Source organism: Ixodes scapularis, unplaced genomic scaffold (assembly GCF_016920785.2).
Source record: "Ixodes scapularis isolate PalLabHiFi unplaced genomic scaffold, ASM1692078v2 PGA_scaffold11__112_contigs__length_91849675, whole genome shotgun sequence".
NCBI lineage: Eukaryota > Metazoa > Arthropoda > Arachnida > Ixodida > Ixodidae > Ixodes > Ixodes scapularis.
In genome coordinates this window covers 4,202,713-4,228,722 of record NW_024609837.1, presented here as the reverse complement: position 1 = coordinate 4,228,722, position 26,010 = coordinate 4,202,713, and the positions used below count along the sequence as shown (strand labels likewise).

Below are 26,010 nucleotides of genomic sequence, written 5' to 3'. Positions count from 1 at the left end.
GTGAGTAGTCCTGATATTCTGTGAAATCTCTAAATTGCATGCCCATTGAACTTGTTATAATTAATGGAAGTTAATAGTGGTGAGAGAAATTATAGCCCAAACAAGTAGGACCCCTCTATGCAGAGACAATTTTCAGAAAAAACAATAGATGAATGCACTGTTGGAAATTGTGAACCCTCTAAGCTTATCTTACGTGCAACAGTGTTGTCAAAATGGGGAGGGGGGGGGGGGGGCGATCGTCACTTACTGACATTTCAATTACCGCCAGTAAGCTGTATGGGGGAGGGGGGAAGAAAATGCACCCCCTCCCTCTTTTTATCTCTGAAATAGTTCCAACACCTTACAATACTTCTCACATAATCACTAAAGCATCAGTCCTCAAACTGTGGACTGCGCCCCCCAGGGGCCCTCGAGAACATCCATGGAGGTGGTCCTTGCCAAGTCAAAAGACAGCTCCAAAAAAAGAAAAACCCTCCTATGTCATTGTACAATATCTCTGGTGCAGAATGAATTGGAGGTTTCCGAACAAGTGTGTCAGGGGTCCGTGATGACCAAAAGTTTGAGAACCACTACACTAAATGGTTGGTGGCATTCACTAGTGGGGAAAGAAGCTGTACCATTAGTAGCACTATACCAGAAAGTTTTTAAAGCAAATTTTCCAGTAAAATAACAAACTAATAGATTGATATAAAATCTGAATCTTTGAAAAACATAGTTTTAAACAGAAAAATAAATTTAATAACTACAAATCACAATGTCTTTTTTATAAAGTAAATCTCACTACCCAATGCATGGTATGAATATAAACAAAAGAATTCAATATTTCTCACACAATTACTAAAAACGGATGATATTCAGCAGTGGCCAGAGGAACTATATCTATAAAAGAAATACAGTAGAACCTTTTGTAAAGAAAAGTTAATTTCCAGAATGACATGACAGATTAGTAATATACTTTCAGAAAAACTCCAAACTTCAAAAACACCTAACACTATTTCTCCATTGCTAAAGTATGCTTCCACTTGTGTGCAATTGCAGCTATGGCATCATCCATTCCGGCGGAGCGGGGCGGTACCTCGCGGAGTGGATTGTGAATGGAGAGCCGCCCTTTGACCTCATCGAGACTGATCCAGGTCGTTTTGGAAAATGGGTCACTAGGTAGATGCTTTGCAAGTGTCTTCAGCATGCACCATATGAGGCTTTTTTTTTATTCGAAACATGTGGTGTAATGTATCCTAATTAATATCAATTCAGAATGTGTTCATAGGACTGGTATATCCAAAGAAAGTGTGACATGATGCCACGAAATACCATCAGGTGCTTGCGTCATGGGACATTGACAACTTTACCATGTGACATAACCTGTCATGATGTCATTTGACATGTCACATTATGTTACAGTGTCGAGTGATGTCATGATGTTATGTCATGGTGTCACATGACATTATGTCATGTGATGCAATGTAATCTGACACTGGCACCATAGTGTAATGTTAGGTCACAATGTCCCTTGACGGAATTCCGTGTGACACCCGGCAACATCACAACATAATGTCACGTCTCATGAGAGCACTAAATCTGTCACGCTAAGTTTGCGTCTGTGTGGCTGTCATTGTGTCATGTAATATCTGGTGTCATATGATGTTATGGTGTCACATGATGTCATGATGTTGTCATGGTGTCACATTATGTTACGTCATGTGATGCAATGTAACATAACACCATAGTGTAATGTGGCATCACAATGAGCTGTGACATCATTCCACATGCACCCGGTGACACCACAACATGATGTCACATCTCTTAAGAGCTCTAAATCTGTCTTGCTAAACTTGTCCACGTGACATGACATGTTGTAGTGTCATATGATGTTATGGTGTCGAGTGATGTTATGTCATGATGTGACATGACATTACGTCATGTGATGCAATGTAACATGACACCATACAACAATGTGACATCATGATGTCCTGTGACCATTCTGGGTGACACCACAACATGGCGTCATCTCGTGAGAGCACTAAATCTGTCATGCTAAATTTGTGTCTGTGTGACATGACAGGTCAGTGTCATGTGACACCTGATATCATATGATGCTATGGTGTCAAGTGATGTTATGGTTTCATATCACATTACATCATGTGATGCAGTGTAACAGGACACGATAGTTTAATGTGATGTCACAGTGTTCTGTGATGTCATTCGCATGTCAGCGCAACTGAAAACATGCTGCCCATTTTGTGTTTTCCAACCTTATCTGCAGGACTAAGAGATATTTCATTTCTTTTAGGTCCTACCTGTTTGCGAAGGCGAAGGAAACATACGGCATGAACAACAGCTTCACGTTTCCCAAGGAAGAACGGTGGACTGGGCGCCCCACCGAGCGAGTCAGCGGGATCTACCAGCGGCATCTGGACAGGGGGGCACAGATGGGATTTCACGCTGGTGAGAATACTTTACGACCCTGCTGACTTCTTAGTATGGTATCTTTCTATGTCACAAAGCTATGCTGCCTTGCTGTACTCATTCGAGAAAGTTATGTGACTAATCGAGTATGTCTCCACCTGCACTACAGGCCTGATAAAGTGAGCAAACTAGAGAAAAAAAAGTGTTTTATTAAGCAACAAAGCAATAGCAGTGACTTGACTTTGAGACAATGTTACAGCCTATTCTTCTATGATCTCATGCATACCTATCTATATTATGTTAAACATTATGATATATTTTGATGTGATTGGAGTAACTTGTGAGTGAAATTATGCCTAAAGCTACAGCACGCACTTTGTGTTTTCTACTTTTCTTCAATTTGTCCTTTCAAATATATTCTCTCTCTCCTTCACCCTTTCCCTCCCCAAAGTTTGATCATCCCCTCTCATGGTAGCAGAATGCATGTGGAACCTTCCCCTCCTCTCTCTTTTTTCCAACTTTCCTGCCCTCGTGTTCTGGGAGAAAAGGAAAGATCTTGCCTGCTGAGAACCGAAATTGTATGTCAGCAATCCTTACAAGAGAGCTTAGGCAATATAACTTTCTTAAACTTTCGATACTGCATCATAATGCTTCACAAGTATGCATCTTTTTCTTTTGTATGTCCTGCCTGGACCCTCTGGGTCTGCAGTATAACATAAATAAATAAATAAATAAATAAATAAATAATGATAAAATAACTTTTATGTTTGATTCTGCTTTCAAGGTTGGGAGCAGCCAGCGTGGTTTGCGACGGAAGCGGAAAGCGGCTGTTACAGTCCAAGCTTTCGCCGAGCTAACTGGTTCGAGCCTGTTCGGCGAGAATGTGGGCTCGTCCTGGAGAACGTCGGGATCATTGACCTGACACCATTTGCCAAGCTGGAGGTCACGGGCAAGGACGTTAACATCTTCCTGGACAGGCTGCTTGCCAACAAGCTCCCGAAGGTCTGCTTTGTTTGTCTCTGTCAGCACATGTTTCTTATCAGAACGAAGCACCTACAATAATCCCATTCACTATTAGTAAAAAAAAAATTCTGAAAGGCTATTAAGTTTAATGTTAAGCTCACCATGACAGTCTGCTTCCAACAAACATTAAAAAGACACCGAATTCCCAGAACAGATTCTGACATCTTGGCACACTGACCCGTAATAGAAGCATATTTCAGGATCGTTCCTAAAGACACTGAATTGATAAAAATATATATTTTGAAGCACCTGGAGTGCAGACATACATGTCACAAAATAAACATTGCCAGAGAAACAAAACCAAAATTAAGCGCAATGTTTACATTTTGCGACTCATTCTGAGTGAGAAGTGATGCCATGCACTAGTGTTACGAAGTAGAAGCCTCAATAGAAGCATGTTATGATACACAAAATCAGTCTCGTAACCTAAATATTGTGCCAAAAATTTGTTTGGGAGTGAAGTATTTTTTTGCAACAGTATGCATTCTATTCAGTTAATTGTCTTGGAACATAGCTTGTAGCACTCGACTTTAATATTAATCGGTGGGAATTGAAGATGCTCAAACACTTACAGCATTTTAACAGAATATAGGAGCGAAGTGCAGTTTTATCAAAATCCTAAATCGATACAAGTGTGTGAAATTCCTTGGTATTATTAAGGCGACTGGTGGGAGACTGCAATCCTTGGAGTGAGGCATACCAGTGACCCTTAAAACCCGTCACCTGCAAGTCGTCTCTGTAGGCATTTCTCTTGTATTTTGGCTTCCTTTCAAGTGCTCCTGCGAATCGGTTGAAATTCAAAGTTTTCAACTGCAGGATTTTTGGGGTTAGTTTGATTGTTTTTAGAAACCCTAAAACACCCATTCCAACAAAAATTTAAAAAAAATGCATTTCAGGTTAACTCGATCAACATCAGTCACATGCTGACGCCAAAGGGCAAAGTTTATGCCGAGGTGACGGTGACGAGACTCGCACAAGACAAATACTTTGTTATCACGGGATCAGGATCTGAGCTGCACGATCTCAGGTATGACGTCTGCCGCATTTAACCGTACGGCTTTCAGTGTTGTGATTGAGGCTGATTTACCCATTTGCGTCTGAGTGTGACTGACTGCATCTCAACCGCTTACAATGAGAGAACACACTGGCGCCACCTATCAGGCACATCTGGAACACTTCTAAACTGCATATATAAATACTAGATGAAGCACTGGCAACTCTAGACTCCCAAGACAAGCCGAAAGATATATATATATACAAGCATAGACAAAATCCACAGGCGATTCCGAAAGAAGTCTCTAACTACTGAGATCCATAGTCTCCTATGTGGAGAAAACGGGCCTCGGTAAAACTTTTCAATTTTTGTTTTCGTGTTGGGCCATGCCGTAGTGCAACCGCCTTTTGTCTTCACCGAGAAACATAATTTCTAGTGCTGTGTGAATATTCGAATTTTCGAACAGCTGTTTCGAATAATGTTTTATTCGAAATTCACTTTGAGGTGAACTGCGATATTCATACTATTGACCGCGGCAGGTTAGCCCCGTTGAGTGGGTTTTTCCGCGAACGATTGTGTACTGCGAGGAAGCAATACCTGCGGAGCTCGCGGGCTTTGCGGATATTGCTTCTCCGCAGTGCACCGGTGCTCGGCGAGAAGCACACTCAACGAGGCTATCCCGCCGCGATTATGCACAAGTATGTTAAGCGGCGATGTTTTGACAGCCTGAGTTCATCATTCATGATTTTTCTTTTTCTTCCTTTTTTGTCAAATATGAAGTAGAAGAAAGAATATTTGCATATAGCAAGCACACTGATAAATCCTCTCAATTGGGATAGCTGTGACAAATCTGTTGTTTACATGTCACAGTTCGTCAATATAGTTTTATTAAAATAATCTGAGCTCAGAAGTGGACGAGTGAAAGGTTGGCAACAACCTTCATGAGTTCAGCTGAATTTTCATTTAAGCATGGTGCACGGTAGTGGAAGACCTGAAGAAACTATTCAATATTCAATTCGAAAATTCAGCCAAAAACACTATCCCTTTCGAATTCGCTTCCAACTCAAACTCCAATATTTGCACATAAATTTTCATTTATTGAAGCACTGGGTTAAAGGTTTTACGGTATTTGCGGAATCAAAGCTATGCACTATCTATAAAAGTGGTCTCTTATAGCATAGTAAGAATGATTTCAAGCACACAAAGAAAAATGATGCATAAAATATAGAGTGGAAGTGGTCCAGGGAAACTCGATAAGTGGTGCAAGTGTGTTCTCAGACCACTGGAAGCAGTTTTAACCGATTGCAACACAGTCAATCCCACTCAAACAGAAAAGTCTGAACCAGCCTTTACTGCCGCAGTGAGTTCAGTTACCTTGCACTTTCTTCACCACAAAGGTGGATGGAAGATCACGTGAGGGAATGGCGGATAGATGTGGAAATCAACAACGTGACCGACAGGATAGCAGCCTTGGGTATTGCAGGACCCCATTCTGCCAATGTCCTGTCGAAATTGACTGATGTGTCTTTGGACGACGACAAGTTCCCATTCCTGCATGCACGAGAAATGTCTGTTGCCGGAATACCTGTCACTGCACTACGGATCTCGTACACAGGTAAGGACTTGAGGCATAAAGCTTGGGCATTAGAAAAAGGTTGGTTTTACTTTTATGGTGTCAGGAATTCACTAGAAGTGCATCAAGTTGCACACGTAAGGAATATATGTTCGGTCTGGGTTTCTGTGGCGGAGACCACCCTACAAAAAATGAAGGGGTTGAAAAGAAAGGTCCCAACGAGGCAGAGAACAAAAAGACCAGAAGTTATTCCATACATCCACTAGGTTGCCCACAATCTGAAGAAAGTTGCAAGCAAATACGATGTTCCCGTTGTGTTTTCTGCCCCAAAGAAGTTGGCTGGGTTGTGCTCCCGCATTTCTGATGAGAATACAGAAGCACCATGTGATAAGACACATGTCACCCCTTACGTGGACTGCACAGTGGGTGTGGTCTACGAAATCCCACTGAGTTGTGGAAAGGTATACATTGGCCAGACGGGGCGGTGCATCAATGACCGAGCACGGGAGCACGCATTATCAGTAAAAAATAAATATGGCTCGCATTTGCCAATACATTGCAACACGTGTGGCTGTGTTCCGCGACTTCAGCAGATAAGGATACTAGGAAGAAGCCCAGAGACGGTCGCTCGAGAGCTATTGGAAGCTTTCTTTATCAAAAAAAAGTGGGAGGGCATGTGTCAGCGACACTTCTATTGTACTTCATTGTAATGAATTTCAGTTTTTGAATGATCGGATAAAAAATTAATCAACCTTTACGTGGTGCTGCTTTGCCTGTCGTGTGTGTATATATGTTTACTTTTCCTGAATAAAACTACCATAGTTGAAAGTTAGTGCCTGTCCTGCATACTTCTTGTCCTTTTCTTTTTTGTGCTATTTTATGTTTTACTAATATATGCCCCTTGCTCCTAATTTTGTGGATGTGCTACTCAGGGCCGTACCCAGAAAAAAATTTCGGGGGGGGTTTTCGGGGACAACGGCGGCCATTTTGAAAGTGTCTATTGTCTTATTTTCGCCTATGAATCATGTGCATCGGTGGCATATAATGGAGAGTTACAGCTAACCGGAGAACCGGTCCCGGTTTGGTACCCGGTAGCCGACTGGCGCCACTGCGCGTGCGCAGAGGTGGAGATTAAAATCGGCTGGCTGTCAGCGCACCGACCAGGGCCGTACCCAGAAAAAAATTTCGGGGGGGGGTCAGAACCCCCTATCCCCCCCCCTGGTTACGGCCCTGGTGCTACTCCTTGCTGTGCCCCTGTACCATAGCCTTAAAAATAACTAACCTCACAAAAACTGTCTTAAATAAGAAAAAAAAGAATTGCAAAGTATTTTGAGAACTGTGCAACTTGCAAGTCCCTTGGTAATTAAATTGTCTCGAGAAATGACTCCCTTGGGCAGGTTTATAAAATTTGCACAAATTACATTCATAGGATGCAAGGACTCGTAGCACAAGCATGAGAGGACAGCGATCACAAAAAAGGTCATATAAGGTTGGTTTTACAAATGCCTACTTATAAAACAAGTCTCAAGAGAGGTCACAAGACAGGTCTGTATGTCAAGGTATGTCTAACAAGAGTTTCAAGACAGACCTTGGAAGGCAGGTCTCAGAAGCTACATATCACAGCAGGAGACTTGCTGCATGATCTTTAGTCTTTAACAGATTGCTTTGTGGTTCAGCAATACCTGTATGACATAGTAAACCCTCAAGCATGCTCCTTTGGCTTTTTGTCTGAGTGTTTGTTTCATTGCAGTTACTCAACTGCTGCCACTTTACACAATGTACTTCTAAGGTCAGAACAGTTATCTTCAGCAATACTGAAAGCTTTTCCTGCACTATGTCTTGCTCTTCCCTGAAGGTGAACTTGGATGGGAGCTGTACCATGACAGGACACAGACCTCTGCATTGTACGAAGCACTGCTGGACGCTGGCCAAGCCTACAGCATCGGGGACTTCGGCACCTACGCGCTCAACAGCTTGCGCATTGAGAAAGGGTTCAGACTCTGGGGTGCTGATGTGAGTTATCTTCAAGCTGTGCAGACAACACAATCATACAAGAGAATTTCACCTATACTGTCTCACCCTAATATGCACCACAGCAAAGTCTATAAGTGTGAGCTTGCTCAAAGATACACCTCGGCTGCACAAACTCTCAAGCGGCAAGAGTCTGCCAAAGCTGTGGGCTGAACTTCTGCAGCCTCCACTATGGTACATCCTCAGATGAAAGGGAGTACGCAGGCTGCATTTCTTTTGTTTCCAGATGACAGTGGACAGCAATCCATTCGAAGCCGGCTTGGGTCCCTTCATCAGAATGAAGAAACCGGCAGACTTTGTTGGGAAGGAAGCACTGCAAAAGTCGCTGAGAGAAGGATTCAGAAAAAAACTGGTCCATCTCAGTGTTGACGCGACGGAGGTTGATCCCGAGGGCAACGAGACTGTCTGGTGCTCTGGCAAGGCGAGAGACTGTTCTTTCAGAGCTAATTTAGACAATATTTCTTCATGCGTTAATCGGTGGAAGGTTTTGTGTAATCTTGAACACACAAAATTGATATAGAAGCAATTGGATACAAATGTGGCAATAAAAAATAAGCCGTTACGAAAGATCTCGTCTATAGCGCATGGTAACGGTAGAATATTTCATTTAGCTGTTTGATGACAGTTTCTCAGTTTGTGCCAAAAATTGGGCAGAGGGTGCAATACCTCCTCAGTGCATTACTCTAAGCTGTACAACTTAAAAATGAGCCTCCTAGAAGAGTCAACCAATTTATAGTGAAGAGTTCACTAACATTGCAATTGTTATAATTTACTTATTCAAATGTAAGTGAATTCCTCCTTAACATGGATATAAACAAAGAGTGGTATTGCCAGGACTTTTCCTGGGGTGGGGGGAGAGAGAGAGAGGGAGGGAGGGAGGGAGGGAGGGAGGGAGGGAGGGAGGGAGGGGGGGGAGGGAGGAGGGGGAGACTGGATTTTATGAAAAGCTGAAGCTCCATAACTATGCCCCTGTGTGCAGCACCCTTAAAGGGACTCTGAAACCCTCCAAAATTTATTTTTTATTTTTTGTTAGGGGATTTATTATGGTGTCGGAGGACTACTCAGTCAATATTTTGCAACTGTCACATATATTATAATAAAGTAAAAAACGCAACTACTCGAAACCACAACTGGACTGGGAAGGAAGAAAAAATATAGAGAAAAAGAAAGATACCAAAACTCATGTGGCTTCTGCAACTTTTTTTTTTTTTTCAATCATCGTATTTGCAGCTTTTTTGAAGCCACAAAAAATGGGTATCATATTTATTCTCTATTTTTAATATTGTGTGTGCGTTCAAGGGCCTACGACTTTGATTATACTTGGTGGTTGTGTCTAAACCATAGAAATTGGCATGTGACCACAAAAAAGAGAGTGAGCGCAATTCAAGCTGGCCAGTTCTCGACCGGTGGTTTTTGGGCTGAAAGAAAACAAATTTCAAGCCGCGAATTGTTTTCTGGGTAGTTGGGCTCTCATGCGTCATCTAAAAATAAAAACCTTGGCGAGCATTAATATGCCCGCACAAGCTTTGGCAGCACTCTTCCCAGCAGCGCATCTCTGCAGTGTAAGGAAGCAGACCTCTCACTGTACAGTGAAACACATCCCTTGGGCTTCAGGCTGTTTACGCACCTATCTTTAGTACATCTAACACTCGCGATAGCCCAAATAGGAACAGTATTTCAGGGAAGTTTCCATAGTCACTGACAGGGCGAAAGCAGCAGGGCGTCTCTTTCTGATGCCGGCGTCCAGCAAGCGCTCGTCGCCTTATGTCACGCTTTGGTGTACATGCACGTCCGAGGCTCACAAGATGCCGAAGCGTTACCAAAGCTAGAAAGCTCTTGTTGGAGGCCGGATAGAACCTCTCTGCCGTTCTAGCCCCACCTGTGACTATCGAAGTGAACTTTTTTTTGCTCCATCACGAGCTCCACTAATTGTCGCTTCATCTTCAATGCAGGTGGTTGGCTACACGACATCTGGAAGCTATGGGTGTCAGGTCAGGCAGAGCCTGGCCATGGCGTACCTCCCTACCTTCCTGACAACACCAGGCACGGAGGTTGAAGTGGAACTCTTGGGACGCCTGTGCAGTGCTCATGTGCTGCCCGGCGCACCTGCCCAGGTTCAAGTGCTGCGAAGAAAACCTGCCCTGTGACGACTGCCAAAGACTGTACAGAAAAGCAAACGACTATGAGCCGGACATTCGTCGACCATGTGCTAACAATGTTGGCCGGTATAGGACGCATGACAGCGGTTGAGGTTAAGAATCCTGTGAATGCTTTGCCTCAAGCGCGAGCTTTCTGCCTTTGATAACACTATCGCATGTGCAGCCAAACACCGGCGGGATGCAATGAGCACGTGCTAGAGGTGGTGCATTTACTGAATTTTCAGCGTGTCACACTCCTGCGGCTGTTTGGCAACAAGCTGGTGATTTATCGTTGTTCAGTTGCTAAGATTTCACTCGTATCATTCGAAGTTTTGTGTCATGATGATGGCATGTGCGTACTTAAATTAGATCTAACCATGTGAATCAGTTGTTGCATGAAGTGTTTCTTAGTCATACTTCAACTTATGGCTGGTGTCATGATAGCTTGGGAGAAACAAGGAAGTGCGCAGTATGGAAGTACTGGTACTTTATTTTTATGGGGGTATTGTAGAAATCTTGTGTCATAGAGGGGAGCTTTCCAAGTTGTATTGCTGTACATTGCAAGTGTCTATCAAATCTAGGTGACTAGTATTTATTGAATTGCGTTGCAACTCCTTTTACAACGAGCAAATTAATCATGTGACCAGATAAGGTTCTGCACAAGAATAAATGAGTCATCTTTAGAAATTTAATGGGCTGTTCCTTACTAGAAATTCAATTATGCATTTTTGACCATTGACCTGAATCCTCAACAAAGCCAGTAATCCAGGCAGGAGAGCAGAAATCCAACTTGACCACCAACATTGTAAGTGGATATCAACAATGAAGGATGAGCGCACTTCCCTGTCAATGATTCCACTTCTGGCGACTGCTGCGGACGCTTTTGGGAGAGATGTTTCTCCACTTTCTTGGTAATGCCACAAAGCCAGTGTTGGATTGAAGTGATACTTCAAGTAGGTTTAGAAAACATGTACTTAAAGTATTTTTCGTGGTACTTTCCAAGGAAAGTACAACTCCCAACTTCAAAGTAGATTCCCTAAATTGGGTCTTATTAAATTTGTATCATGAAATGATGCTTTGTCAATTCTGAAATACTCACCAGAAACATGAGCAGAGGATGCATCGCTCCATTTGTACTGCGGCGGCTTACCTGCAGCATTTCAAACTCGCACTACTTCTCGCTCTGTTAGCGCAAGCGAAGAGGTTAAAAATAATTGATAAAAGAGGACACTCCTCCACGAGAGGATTGCTTGCAGAAGCTACAGGGCTCACGTCATGCTCTCTTCATCATGACAGATTGCGCTAAAAAGAATTGTTTCTCTGGAAGTTCATTGTATTTATAGTACTTTACTTCAAGTGCGTTGCACCCAGTGTACTTACAACTTTACTTGAAGTACATAACGTCCAATTTACTTTGTACTTTGCTTCGAGTATATTTTATATGTACTTCACCCAACCCTGCAAAGCCAGTAGTACTTCCAATGCACCGATAGACAAAGCAGACAGTCACAATCGCCCCAGGGTGGGACTCCACAGCTACCAACAGAACTTCCCATTAGAATCAAATTATGTTGCCAAAATAAACGTCATCATGAGACAGTCAATCACACTATAGTCACAAACACGTTAAGAACAATAAGGAGGTCTTTCAGTTGAGGGATATGCCCTTCAGGTCCTTCAGCAAAGGAGAGGCCCTTCAGTTCTCATCCCGCTAGTGAAAACTGCAGCAGAAAGATAGGTGTATTTGGTTTGCACCCTATTACCAACTCCCCACGCAATGTATGCACACAATCTGCAAAACCCACAATGTTTTTCCTTGCAAGATGTTTCTCAGTGCAAGTCGAACTGAATACGCGACTGTACGTTGCCCGGCATGAACTGCGCTCTATGCAGTAGAAGACGACATCTGGGAAGTCAAACTCGCGAACCTTATTGTAGAGTGCGTGAAAGCCGTCTACGAATGACCGCCATTGGGATTCGCTCGATCGGTCCATGCTGCCTCGGCGCTTTGAATGCTGTCTCAGTACCAATTTCGTACCCTCACTCGCGACAAATTAGTGCTCGTACAGGGTCGGCACTGGAGGCGGGACTACCGAAACCCAACTTTGCTGTTCTTGTCCTGTCAGCGACTAGTTTTCATCACCTATGACAACAGAAAGCAAATAGCTTCTGCAGCACGAAATTTAGAACAGTGACTAGACACGATTCGCTCCCGGCATCAATTCACAGACCTGTCTTTATTAACGAGTGCTTAGACCCATCCGGCCTACAGCATGCTAAGCTTCTCGTTCAGAGCCAGCTGCGTCTTGGTGAGCTGGGACAGGTAGACCACCATGAGCAAGTCCTTCATGTTACTGTTCAGCATGTTCTGGAACTTCTCGTGATCCATCTGCGGCACGCTCTGTATGATGTCGAGCAGCATGCGACCGACATGGTTGTCCGGCGGTGTCTTCCCGGTCAGCACGTCGTCCACGTACGTGATCACCACCTCGAGCATCTCGCGCATCTCCTTGGCCGCTTTGCTCACCGAGTCGAAGTCAGCGATGCACTCCACGCTCCTCTGCTTGTTGTTTTTCGTTCCCTGCGTCACCTTGAGCCCGACCATCTCCGCGTCGTAGCCGACCACCTCAACCTTACACGGGGAGAACATGGTGCCGACGTTTTTGCCCGGCACGCCGAACGGCGTGCTCGTGTACGTCTTGATGTTGATCTTGCCGTCCGCCATGAGTGTGTCGAGGGTGAGGTGAATGGGGTTTGTCGCTTCGCGACTGTAGTAGTCGTGGATGAGGACAGAATGTCCCGTGACATCTGGGCCGGTGGCGTACCAGCCCACGATCACTTCAGAGCTGTTCACCTTCTTGTGGAGCTCGAACATGTTCTTGGCAAACTCGAGGTCGACGGCGACTTCGTCTTGGGACTCGTTGTGCGGTACGCAGAAGCAGTTGGTGACTTCGACGCCGCCTTTCTCGTACGAGCCCAACAAGGTGCCGATGACTCGCTCGGCGCCGTCGTTGCGGCGCTCGTAGGAATCGACGATGGCGAACAGTACTACGGGATGGACCCTTACCGTGATGTTCGGGGCCATGGTGGGGCTTGTGGCGCGGCTTTGAACCGTCGGCGATTTGACAATCTGGGGACCGACGTTGCCGACAACCCGCAAGCTTTTTTGAGGTAAACGTGAAAGAGCAAATATTCAAGATGGCGGACAACGCATTGTTGTGAGCCGACTTTTTTGCTACTGATAGTTGCGGTGTGCGAGTCAAACTTGCCTTTAAAAATAACTGAACTTTTTATACGTATTCAATGGCTACATATAGCTCTAAAAAATGCCTAGAAAACTTTTTTTTATTGTTAACTTTATCTTATCTTTTTTTTGCCGAGCGCGAGTTGCAGACGACAAACGGAGTGACTTGCATCTTGCCTCTGTACGGTTTATCAACGCTTTGTTTTACCCAGTGAACGAAGCGCGAGCGATTCGTGAACAAATTGGTAAATGTTCTTTGGATTTCACGAGGTTTAATCGGTTTAATACGTTGGTTTAATGACTCCCGAAAATGGAACACCGAACGTGTTCCCCATTGCGACGCCAGGGGAACGACGAGACGAAAGCAAGGAAAGGGCGGTTTTCTGCGATTCTGCGATTTCGCCTACTTCGTGTCTTGGACGATACTTCCAGATATGACGTTCGTTGCCAAAGGTATTTTGCTTGTATTCACGTCCGTTATCGCTAATTTTAGTCGTGTTTGTACAGCACGACTCGAAAAAGCAAAACCCCGGGTGTAGCATAATCATGATAAAACTCGTAGCAGACCGTACAGCTACGTCGTCAGCTGGGCTCAAAGGTCGAAAGCATTGGTTCGCTTTTTCTTCCTGTTTGTGGACTTTCTGAACGGTGAATGCCGGGACTGAGATTTGAACCTGACCTAGCCTGGCCTACACTCAGTTGCTCTTGAAAGTCCTTATTTTGCTCTTGAAAGTCTTAATTTACTGCATTCTAGGACAAGTTTACAAAGTCTCACAAAAGAGCAAATATTTGAGGCATGATTGGTTCTTAAGGCCCGTTCACACTCTTGCGACTGCTTGCGACCTCTTAAACCTGGGTTCCTTACTTCTTAAACCAGAGAACACACTGGCGCCATCTATTGGGAAGCAGTGTAAACTCGGCGGTCCGGCATATTTTTTTTTATTTCTCGCGCAATATCCTTTCTTTTTTGGCTCGAAAAACTTTTGTCAATGTTATAAACGAGCCTTTCTATGGGTATTACGCACATTTGACCTCGGAAATCCCGCAAAACCTTCGCTTTTGTGAAATGCAGTTCTAGGGTCACCGCATAGATGGCGCCACAATGTCAGTGTATTCCCTCATTTTAGAAACATTTAAGAAGTTGTAAGAGATCTCGTCTCTCTCAGTCGTACTCGGTCGCAAGAGTGTGAACGGGCCTTTATGGTGGTTTGTTGTCTCCGGTTTAAAATATCAGGCCTAAACCAGCTCGCCTGTTTGCCAACTTTGTCTTCAATCATTATTCATAAAGGTGCTTTCTGGTAATAATTCCAGGCAATATCAAATACAAAAATCGGCTCCGTAGACCACATTTTAAATTGCTGTGTACTTTTTTTTTTTTTTTTTTATAAATATAGAACACCCACACATCCGATACAACCCGTTGAAAGATGAATGGGTGCTGGTGTCCCCCCAAAGAACGCTACGGCCCTGGTCGGGAAAGACGGAAAAGGCGGTTGAGCGCCCCATGCCTGCCTTCGATCCCGAAAACCCACTCTGCCCCGGGGTTCGGAGGGCAAGCGGAGAGGTGACTGCACACCACACAAAATAGATGATGAGTTGCACTTATTTAGCACATATTGTGAAAGAGCTTAGAAGGTTTGCACAACTCATTCCTCTGTTTTGAGACCTTATTCGGACATCTAACCAGATGTATAGTTCATAGAAAGTTAAGAACAGCAAGATGTGCTCCTTCCACAAAGCCCAAACAGTTTTTTTTTTTTTTTTTGTTTCTTCTGGTTTCAGTTCTATAGATCAATGTTCCATTCAAATTCTGCTAATGAAAAAAAAAAAAAAAAAGTTACAATTTTTTGTAACGCCGAATTAGAGCGCAGCTCTTGAGGAGGAGGAGGGAAAGGTACTGAGGGGAGGATATACCCCTCTTCCTCATTTTCTCATCCTGCCTGCTACTCTCTGAGCAGCGTCGCCGTAACCGTGAGGTCACATGACCCGTGTGACGTTGCATGGCCCTTGTGACCTCACGGGGGTCATGTGACCTTACGTGTGTCATGTGACGTCATTAGGGTCACATGACCTCACGGTTACGCCGTTGCCGCCGCCGCTCAAGCCGGAAACAAGCGCTGCGCTCTAAAAAAATATTATGGTCTGTATTGGTTTGTGTTTGCATGCCAAAATATTTAGAACCAAAACTAAAGAAAAAAAACAAATAATTAATTTTGATCAAAATGTAGGTCCTTAAAAAGTTATAACAAAAGCAAGCTTTTGCAACTATTGAAAATTTAAGAATCTGGGTAAAATACTCTGCCAGGAAGAATGACTCGACGCACTGAGCATGATCCCGGAAGCAGCGCGTCCTCAAGTGCACTAGGGGAAATTTGAGACCTCTGTTCCTATAAAATCAACTTGAGCGCCTAAAATGCCCGCTCTACGCTGGCCTACGTGGATGGTACAGCAACGGCTACTTGCGCTAATGTGTCCAGTTCCGTTTGAAGTTCTCTTCGTTCTTCCCAAATCGTGGATGCATTCAAGGTTCTTATCCAGCATTTTGAGCAAGCATGCTACGTCCAGTGGGCCTGGCTCCCTTGTCAGATGAGGGTGCAGCCTGAACTTCTTTTTGATCCAGAAATGCTTCGAGGCATCTTCTGGGTCTCCGGAATCTAAAAGATACTGAAATACCTGTACTTTCCCCTTGAACCAAAATCCGATAAGAAACTTTTTCGGTTTCACTCCGGAACAAAATATTAAGTAATCTTTTAATTATGTTTTCGTTCCGTCCAAAAATGCCATTCTTCTTCGTTTCGTTCCGACACCCTGCCGAAACTCTTTCCATTCATTAGTGTGAATGCTGGACAGGAGGAAGCCAACAATGATGGCAAGCAGAGACCTCTGTGGGGTGGGGGGGCTTCTATTCTTCTTTTTATTACTACATCTGCCTGTAGTACAGGTGGATATTAGCACAATAGTGTTAGAATCTACCCGTGTCATTGCTCGGTGCCTCCAAAGTCACGTGATTGCGAGCTGTTACTTGTTGCTCAGCTTGTTTTGGTGGCGGTGAAAAACCTTTCATAAGACCTCCCTAGATGAGGTTTTGGTTTCTTGAGGTTATAAATGCTTGCAGATTTTAAAACTTTTGTAAGTCACTTGAAAACTATTTTAAATTACCTCATACCTTCAATAGTCTCTAGCCAAACTCTGTGCACATCTTTTCATATTATTTTGGCTTTTGAATTACTAGTGTGCCGAGTTTGCGGTAATCGTGTCGCAATCTGCTAGTGAACAGCATGCTATGCTTGAAACTGTAGGTGAATCCTGAATACAAGTCCACCTTTACATTCAAAAATGATTTCCCCGCACTTCTTGAGGATGCCCCTGGGCCCAGTAAGTCCCCTTTTCTTTTTCTCTGTCCGGTTTTGTTTTTTTACAAGCTTTTCTGTGAAGCTTAACTTGCATCTATGGTTACTGAAGAAACTACCTCCTCAAAACCGTGAGAGTTCACGTTTTGCCAAGGGACTTAGTACTGGACATCCAAAGTCCCTGAGCTTCTTCTGTGTTAGCTTTATGCTTTGTTTACACTTCTCTGATGGCTAGAGATTATGGTACATTCAGCAAAGCAGGTAAAACTACACTTGCATGAACTGGACATGCAAAGGACAGGTGTGACCTAACAAAACAAAACAAAAGTGCGATCCCTAGCTAAAGAGAGGTAATAATAGTACAATTAAACGATACTGAGTGAACAAAATAGTTGTGGAATAGGGTGACTGCACTTTTTGATAGCGTGAAAACATAGTTTTGTAAATGCAATATTGTTTTGTCCACGGCACGGATAAAAGAAAACTGAATGAAGAACAAAATCTTGTCCACATAGAGAGTGACGGAGACGAATTGTTCCGAATGGCGGAAGCGAAAGGAACTTGCCTTGTCATGTGCTTCCACCCATCTTCCAACGTCACATTGCCCCTGATGGCTCGTGAAGAAGTTGAGACGGTTATTGATGAATGGGCATCGCAGACTGCTGAACTCGGAAAGAAGTACACCTGGGTTCAGGTTGGTACGTGTTCTACTAGTGGCAGTCACGGCATACTTTCAACCATCGAATGAGACGCTACAACAAACTCTGACAGACTAAGCTAACCAGGAAGACGCGACAGATGAAAGCGGAACATGCTCGTTTCATTTAATGCCAGGCGAGATTTGGAACATGATATTTGTGTGTCGTGTTTTTCGTCACCTTCGAGGCAGCGTTTCTGCACGTAAAATATGATGAATTGCACTTTGACAGCCTCAAAGCAAAAATAAAAGGAGTTAGTTGCAGGTACTATAGTCACTGACAAGGTGAGAATTGCAGGGTGTCTCTTTCGAACACCCACCTACCTCGGCTGCATGCACACGCTTGAGGATCACAGGGCGCCAAAGCGTCGTCGAAGGTAGGATGCGCGTGCTGAAGGGTGGATCATTAAAACTCCTCCCTGCCATTCTCATCTTGTGAAAGACTATGAATGATGTTACATGTAATTAAACTGGCCTCGCTGCTCTGCGCTTTTTTTTTTCCGAGCTACTCGTACACCGTTGTCGGTGTTGTATCCAATATTGATGGGCATGCTGTCAGCAGTGTAGAAGTTTTAAGTTCCTGCTTTATTGTGAAATATTCTTTGGCTGGGTGTTCGGCTTTTGCTCAAGCCTAAATAAAAGCGTGCCTGCGCTCGACACTGATTGGTTGACGGGGGGGGGGCAGTGAAGTGCTTGACGCCAGTTTGTTAACGGGGAGGTCATGTGACCGAGGGGCAGGCGAGGAGGAGTGAGGTAGGCGAGGAGGAGCTAGACCACCTGTGCACGCTGAGGGAGTGAGGGAGAGGGGCTCGAGGGTATGGAAGGCTCTGGAAGATCGCCAGGTTTATCAGCCCGATTAGCGCTAGTATTGCTCTATTCTATTTTTTTATTCATTCATTTACAGATACTACTTTCTCATAGAAAGTGTTGTAGGATTGGGCCCCTTTTTGGGGGGTAGAACATAAAAAAATGCAAAGAAAAGCAAAAATAAAAGGAAAAAGCTAGGACAAATAAAGGAGACACATTTGCACTTCAGATATTGATGCACATTGTAAAAGCAGTGCATATTGAGAAAAAAAAAGCAAACACTACAAATGAAAGATTTGATAATACAGAAACCAGCAAGCACTAACAACAGGAATAGCCAGGCACAATTAATGAGCAAACACATACGCTTCACCCGCAAGTGCTTTGAAATAATGAAAAAGAAGCAGATCATTTTATATGATATGCTGAAACAAATCTTTTAAGGCAGACCCTGAAAACTCAGAGTGTCACTGAATGTTTGTGATTTTGGAATGTTTTACATATGCAACACAATTGCCTAGCAATTTGCCATACAATTTTTTTCATTCTGTCTTCTTTCGACTTCAGGTTTTTGAGAACAAGGGAGACATTATGGGGTGCTCCAATCCCCACCCTCACTGTCAGGTAGTGCCCCTGATCATGCAACACTTTTCTGGCTCATTTTCCAATGCTCTTCTCTTATTCACCTTGAAGCACGCTTGTGTGTTTGGTCTAGATCTGGGCAAGCTCGTTTCTGCCGAATGAACCTCGCATAAAGGACAGAACCCAACGAGCGTATTATGAAAAGCACGGGAAGCCACTTCTCGTGGACTACATTAGCAAAGAATTGGTGAAGCGAGTAAGTTCACTTTTTTATCTCGTTGACACAAAGAAAAAAATGTGGTAAAACAACGATTTTACTTTTTTTTTTTTCGGTTTTTCTGTACACTTTCATTTTAAGAGGGGGTGTTTGCATACAATGTCTTGGCTACCATAGTCTTAGTGTATGCTGCTGAGCTTGTGCAAAGAGTAGTCTTCCACCGTGTGTCTTCTTTCGCACTCTTTATCGACTAACTACAATGAAGCTCAATCAAAGCAAACATGGAAAGGATGTTACATGAGAGCTTCTTACATCTTGATAAAATGTGAAGCTTGTGTATGCTTCAGATATTCATTTTTTACAATCTCTTCGCATAATTATTTGAACAGTGGGGGTGTTTTTCTTACACCACATTTTGATTTATAGTTGATGTGAAAATCATTGCAATTTAATGTTCAGGCATCACATTACTGGAAACTACCATGGAAGCGCCCACTTCGTTCAAGTGCCCACTGTTAAAGAGATGCTCCGGCGAATTTTTGAGCTATCCCAACTGTATTTTCTACATCGTTGGACTTTACTCTTTTTGGCATGCTATTTACTATCGTGAAATTTAGAATAGTTATTGTGAAATTGGCAAATGAAAATGACACCAAAACCAAGGTTCAAATATACCCGTGCTTTTCAATGCCGTGATGTCGGGGGAAGGCAAGCTTGCGGGTCGAGCGGTCAACCTAAAAGGCACTATGCCAAGCATTTGTTTCATGGTGCTGCTGCGCGGGAGCTAGAGCGAGCTTCCAAAGCATTTATTTGACATCATGAAACTATTTGTAATCAGTTTCTAACAAAATCTACAGCCCAAAGAGTGAACCCCTGCCTTCCCCTGATGTCACTTTTTCATCGTCGCCAGTAGAGCCTTTCACTTTGAAAAACACGGTGAGGACCAGAATTGTAAATTCAATAGCTTCTAGTCGAAGGAACAGACACACAAGGGAACGTCTCGAACTCGGCTAACTGGTTTATTCCTCAAGCAACCTATGTATATTCACCCACCTACACAGAGATCTCCTTTGGTGAAAACATTTTCAAATACAAAGAAAACACACATGCACAAGAGACCAAGTGGTCAAACCCATAATACCATCACTGTCAACCACCTTCTATGCAGAGATCATTTTCAAATACAAAGAACATATACAAGGGACCACACGGTCAAACCCACAGTAAAATGCCTTACCATCAAGGACTACGGGGGAGGTTTTTCCGGGACTTGCATCTGGGCGACCTCTGGAACACTGCAATTGCTGCGCTTTGTACCCCGACCCGAGCAAAGCTTCCCAAATATTAACACCGCTTCAAATACCCTTCTCTCTTTTTAAAAACCGAAAGTCTTTTTTTTTATATATAATTTGAAGAACTTTTTATTGCGGCTTCCAAGCTGTATTGAGGCTTGGCTTATGTAGTTTCCGATAGACATTATCCTTATTGTTTCTTTGTATCTTTCACGACCCTCTTTATGCTCCATTCTTTATGCAGAACCGTTCCATCAACTAAAAGTTATTAATTTCCTTCACCAGTTTCAGGTGTTAAATGGCATTATTAGCTACTACCAGCTCGCTTGCGCACTCAGTCTTCTCAATAACTTCGCAGAAAAAAAAAAGAATTTTGGCCCAATATTTGAGTTTCTATTTCAGCGATGTTTGTTGGTGTGTTTAACAAATTTTCAGGCAAATCGGGGACTGCAAAGAAAACGTTGCAGTCCCCGATGAACACTTCCCAAACTTGGGAATTCTGAAAATTATATGTTAAGTGCCTGATTTGACCGGCGCTTAGCGTATCCCAGTTTTCAGTGAAAGAAGTGCTCCCCCGGTTTTTTATGGTATATATTTATTTTTGTTGTGGAAACAGGTTAAGCTCTAGAAGAACAATTTTGTTAGCACGATGCAAGTGATACATTGATACATGAGCATTATCACCGCATATTACTAGTAGGGGCAGTTTCAATAAACGGTTTAGTAATCACATACCAGTTAAACGTATCTCTCCTCGTGAAAGGTGAAAACCAATTCATACGTGTCTATTTCTTTTTGGTTTTTTTCATGCGACACCATCATTTTCAACTGTCCGAGTAGGAACGAATTGTCATTGAAACCAAGTACTGGGTTGCAGTCGTCCCCTTCTGGGCCGTATGGCCATACGAAACTATGTTGGTGCCAAAGCGACACGTGACCAGGCTGTTCGATCTGGATGCTGCCGAGAGATCAGGTGCGGCCCAGTTTTTGAGAAGCATTATAGCTTTCTTTTGAAAGAGCTATGTTTGACGCTCATGTTTCCTTTTTTTTTCTTTTTTCGTTGTCCTCAATGTGCAGACTTGGCAGATGCCATGAAGATGTTACTGACCAAATACGACAACCTCTTTCAGGTGTCGTTTCCATATTCCATGGGATGGCACGGTGACTGCACTCTTTTTTTGCTTTTTTTAACTGCTTACAGTGTGCTCTAGTTTTGATGACATGGCATTGCTATAAAATTTGAAACAATTATTTGTGCATAGAGAGGAAAAGCCTGATGAACATTGCACCAAAATCAAGCTTCACTAAACTTCCCTGACAAAGACACTGATCAATTTTATCAATTTTTAAAGAGAAAATTGACACACCGAAAGTATATGCTATGTCCCATTCTTTCTCTTGAAAAAGAAGGAATGGTCATGAAAATGAAGTCGATTAGGCTTCCTACAAGAACAGATGACTGGAGATGAGGGACATAAAACCAGATCATCCATTGATTACCAAGATCTTGATACTGCGAATAATGACTGCGTTTTGAGATTGCCTGACCATTTCCATGTGCCTTAGATCCCCGCTGTTGGTCAATTCTTCCCATGCGCATGGCAAGAGACAATGCTTCGACAATCGTGCAATGTTTCAGTGTTATTCACTGTAAACAAGCCTTAATACCTCATGGTAATCACCAAGTGGGTAGTGCTGGAGGAGCAAGCGGATTTGTGACGAGGCTTATTTTTTTATTACTTTTGTACGCATAGTTGGCCACATGCTAGTCCGATACCTAAACATGGATGGGCATGTTCGAACATAAACGGACACGTATGAGGCAACGCTGTTAAACACATGGTGCGTTCTAGGTGCCCCCACTGGCAAGTTTGACAAGGAAGACATGGCACACTGGCAACTGCATGCTATCTACCTGCCTCCACTACTTCGTTCGGCAGCCGTAAAGAAGTTCATGGTCGGATACGAAATGCTGGCACAACCTCAACGGGATCTCACTCCTGAACAGGTGAAAAAAAGAACTATGTAACTGTTAATGTTAAAGTTGTAGAGATCTTGCCCAGTTCTTATTTTATGCATTGCATCGCACAAAAGCATGCGAAAGAGCTTTGAACAAGGTCAGTCCAGCAGCACTAGGTGCATGAGCACTACTTCCAGAAAGCACTTGTTAGTTGTTTGTGCCTGCGACTAGAAGGGACCGTGATGCCCAACGATAGATGAGCCAGATGAGATGAATCGGGGTATGCCATGGTGATCTTTAAACGTGCAATGTGACATGTTTTGTTACACGAGCCTACAAGCTACTCACCGTACAAGTTCACTCGCGTAAAATTCGGTCTGCAGCAAGAAACCCAGCCTCTCAGTGGCACACGTCTTATGCTAAAGTGAATCGAACTGAGCTTGTGTGCATTTGGTTATTGTTAAAAAGAAAAATAGTTTTGGTACTTTTTTTTTCCTTTCTAGGCAGCTGCGACATTGCGACAGCAGCCCGACATTCACTACAAGGTGTCCGGCCATGAATGACCTAAATATCTTCAAGTAGTCTAGTCTTGGTCTAGTCTTGGTCTAGTCTAGTTTGATAGTCATTACTCGGCATCTGTACTCATTGACAGTAACCACAAGTTCCTTGCACTTTAGAAAGTGCCCGGTTTGAATGGTTTGTGACACAAATATTTTTTTACAATGAATAACAGTCACTAAGAAAAAAGTTCACAAAGGTGTTCCTAAAGCAATGACTTTGTGTTGCTGCGTTCTGTACTGCCATTTGTGGTACATGAATGTTTGTTTTTTTGCTGCAATAAAAATTATAACCAAAGGTTTAGTGATGGAGGTGGCAATTGACCTTTCGTAGCAGGTTCTGTAGCAGGCGAAATACTGGTTTGGAGCAGCTATTGATGCTTTTGGAACAGATGCCAACATCTGTTAGCTCATCACTTGAAAATGAAAAAGTGATTGCATTGCCAGATGAGTTCATCTTTGATAATTATGGAGGGTTCCTCTTTGATACTGCAGCATATTACTTGTTATTTTTTGTAATAAGAATGCTGGGTCGTCGATATAAATATGGAAAATTCATCGTATTCAGGAAAACGCACCGAGGCAAAGATGAAACGAATATTGACCGTTTTCTGTGCTTAGCTCAATCTGCCGTAACATCGTCCTGGCTGACAGATTATCTAAATGTCTTGGCAATGCTGTAAACTTGTGTCTTCTTGTAGCCACACCACGCAATAATTTTTTTAGGTGACTCTCCAGCGTGAAGTGATCCGAGTATTGCTGCCCTCCGATTGTATTCCCTGCTCTTTTTTGAGCAAGTCGGGAATTTTTCGTCATGCGATGGCCCGCTGTCGAATCATGTGACCGCATAAGCACAATACAGCCGGTTAGCTTCACTGTATTGTTGAGAGACGAAATCTGGAAAAAGTCTGGATTTATCTCGACGACCCTGTAGATAGGGTGCAAAAAAAACACAGAGCCTTCCTTTCATAAATAAAGCTCCGGTCAGAGTAAGTTCCATAAACAATGGGCACTAAAAAATTGAGACAGTCTTGTGTTTATCCTCTGTTTGTAGCCTCCATCTTGTGTTTTAGAAATGTTTACCTTTAACCAGCTTGCCCACCTTATTACGTTATCACAAAAAAAATGTTGAAAAATTTATCATAGTGCACCACTTAATTGGAATAAAGCCTCTCTCCTCTCGCACTTTTACACCCGGTATTTTATTTAGCTCATAAATAATTTCTATAAAATGCCAGCAAAACCCAGCACATCTGCTAACACGCCTCGATAAAAATGCACCCCCCAAGTTTTATGAACTTACCGAACTCAAGACTCTAATATTATAAACTATAAAAACAGTCACCCACAAATATTACGAAAACCTACAATTGTGCTTTAAAAGTGACATTGCACTTCAGCGGCGCTGGAACCAGAGGAAAGTCGAAGTTTGCTTCTCTTCCGATCGACAGCGGCACGGAAACTACCTCCACTACCGTATTTATTCAAATATAGACCCAGATTTTTTTTCTCTTTCTTGGCACATTTTTTTTAATGTTTTTATTAGAGATCTCAATTTACAATCAAGACCAAAGAAGGTAGACTCGTAATAGTACCGAGTATAATTTCTGAGCCTACCGCGCTAACCCAGGTGCTCACCCATGTCAGCTGCTGCTTCTAGCACTCCGGTGCAAAGTGGAGAAGCTCAACGCGCAAGCGCTGATGAGAGGCGGCATGCAGGCATATGGCAGACATGATAATCAAGTGATCTCATCAGGGGTCCAAGACCCTGGCTCTATTTTATCACAGTAGCTGCCATCCTACTATCTTGCTGCATTTTCTCGCAACTTTTTGCTCCCGACGTCGCCGACATCGCCTGGAAATGTAGACGTCGGCGGTACCAGCCAGGGCATTTGACGAGCAATCTTTATACCTTGTTTCAGAATTTAAAGTGCAGTCGACGCTATGGGCCAATGGTACCAACCGAACAGCATCAAAGCGCAACATTGTGGCATTTGTTCATTTGCCTGTGCATGTTCTTTCGTTGGCGAAACCAATCAAGTGCAGAGCGTGTCCCGTAACTTGCGCTTTTACTGTGGACTTGTGATAACTCAAACCCTGATATTTCGTACTTCCGGTTAATTCGAACGAATTTAAAACTTTTGATTGTCACGCTGTGTTTTCAATGCATTTATAAGCCGCTTAATTCAACCAGCGTTTTCGCTTAATTCATATTATTTGTTGATCGCAGCGGGTTAGCCCCGTTGAGTGCGTTTCTCAAGGAGCACATCTGTACTGCGGGAAAGTAATACCCGCAAAGCTCGCAGTCATTGCTTTTTTGCAGTGCGCACGCAGGTGCTCGGTGAGAAGTACGCTCGATGGAAAGCAAAACTGCACGGACAATCTACTTTCATTATTCATGCTTGTTTTTTTTGTTTTTTTTTCTGAGGACGTTAAATTCGAGATTTAAAAAAAGTATTTGCACATAGAAAGCAGATTTATAAATCCCCTCGATTGGAATTGCTGGGCGTCTCTTTAGGTTTAATTTTATGTCCAATCTGTCATTTGCATGCCACCCCAATGTAGGCATTGGACTTTCTGAGGCTACGGTTTATAGATATAGGGAAGTTATATTAAAACTGAACTTAGAAATGGACAAATCAAAGGTTGGGAGCAACCTTCAAGAGTTAGGATGAATTTTCGTTTCAGCACGGGAAAACTGTAGTAAAAACTTGGAAACTATTTGATATTAGATTAAAAAATATCTGGCCAAAACAACTATTTGCTTCAACCTCTACCAGTGTCTTTTTGTGTGTGTGTGCCTGCTTATAAATAAGCCTGTATAGAGAAAAGTGTAAAAAAAATTTGCTTGGTATGTGCAGCTATTTCTATAGCAAATGGCTACTTTGCCTCGCATAATATTTAGATGAATTTCTGATCATTTAAACTTCTGATATTTCAAACTAAAGTCTGTGGACTCCTGGACTTTGAATTAATGAGTCAACTGAAGGGTGTGTGTTCATGCTGTACGTGTTGGAGTCTTCGACTGGTGCTCCGACCAAAATTAACAAACTATACGGCGAGTAGAGATATTTCGAAATACATATTTGTACCATCTTTCTTTCCTCCTGCTTTACTGAATATGAGGGTCGACCAATAA

At 43.1% G+C, this 26,010-nt stretch overlaps 3 protein-coding genes across 4 annotated transcripts in view; 2 read left to right on the top strand and 1 right to left on the bottom strand.

Annotated features, from left to right (window-relative positions):
* The window catches only part of LOC8023776 (dimethylglycine dehydrogenase, mitochondrial), a 42,484-nt gene extending 31,627 nt beyond the window's left edge, over positions 1 to 10,857 (top strand). Inside the window, exons 9-16 of the mRNA XM_029968552.3 lie at positions 1,039 to 1,158; positions 2,291 to 2,445; positions 3,191 to 3,408; positions 4,326 to 4,456; positions 5,821 to 6,038; positions 7,852 to 8,009; positions 8,254 to 8,448; positions 9,980 to 10,857. Of these exons, the coding sequence (XP_029824412.2) occupies positions 1,039 to 1,158; positions 2,291 to 2,445; positions 3,191 to 3,408; positions 4,326 to 4,456; positions 5,821 to 6,038; positions 7,852 to 8,009; positions 8,254 to 8,448; positions 9,980 to 10,174 (1,390 nt within the window). The 3' untranslated portion in view covers positions 10,175 to 10,857. The remainder of the gene's footprint in view (positions 1 to 1,038; positions 1,159 to 2,290; positions 2,446 to 3,190; positions 3,409 to 4,325; positions 4,457 to 5,820; positions 6,039 to 7,851; positions 8,010 to 8,253; positions 8,449 to 9,979) is intronic.
* Positions 10,858 to 12,383: 1,526 nt separating this feature from the next.
* Positions 12,384 to 13,759, bottom strand: LOC8023775 (eukaryotic translation initiation factor 3 subunit F). The gene has a single exon (XM_029968559.4). The coding sequence runs from the start codon at positions 13,248 to 13,250 to the stop codon at positions 12,432 to 12,434; it is 819 nt and encodes a 272-aa protein (XP_029824419.1). The 5' UTR covers positions 13,251 to 13,759; the 3' UTR covers positions 12,384 to 12,431.
* LOC115310231 (galactose-1-phosphate uridylyltransferase) lies at positions 13,735 to 25,283 on the top strand. Of its 2 annotated transcripts, XM_029968553.4 has the most exons (10): positions 13,735 to 13,862; positions 14,804 to 14,973; positions 16,709 to 16,784; positions 17,275 to 17,453; positions 18,831 to 18,887; positions 18,979 to 19,101; positions 21,195 to 21,327; positions 21,432 to 21,515; positions 22,208 to 22,362; positions 22,818 to 25,283. In XM_029968553.4, the coding sequence occupies exons 1-10, from the start codon at positions 13,844 to 13,846 to the stop codon at positions 22,875 to 22,877; spliced, it is 1,056 nt and encodes a 351-aa protein (XP_029824413.2). In that variant the 5' UTR covers positions 13,735 to 13,843; the 3' UTR covers positions 22,878 to 25,283. The 2 variants fall into 2 exon arrangements, with proteins under 2 accessions (XP_029824413.2, XP_029824414.2); XM_029968554.4 differs by lacking the exon at positions 18,831 to 18,887.
* The last annotated feature ends 727 nt before the right edge of the window (positions 25,284 to 26,010 follow it).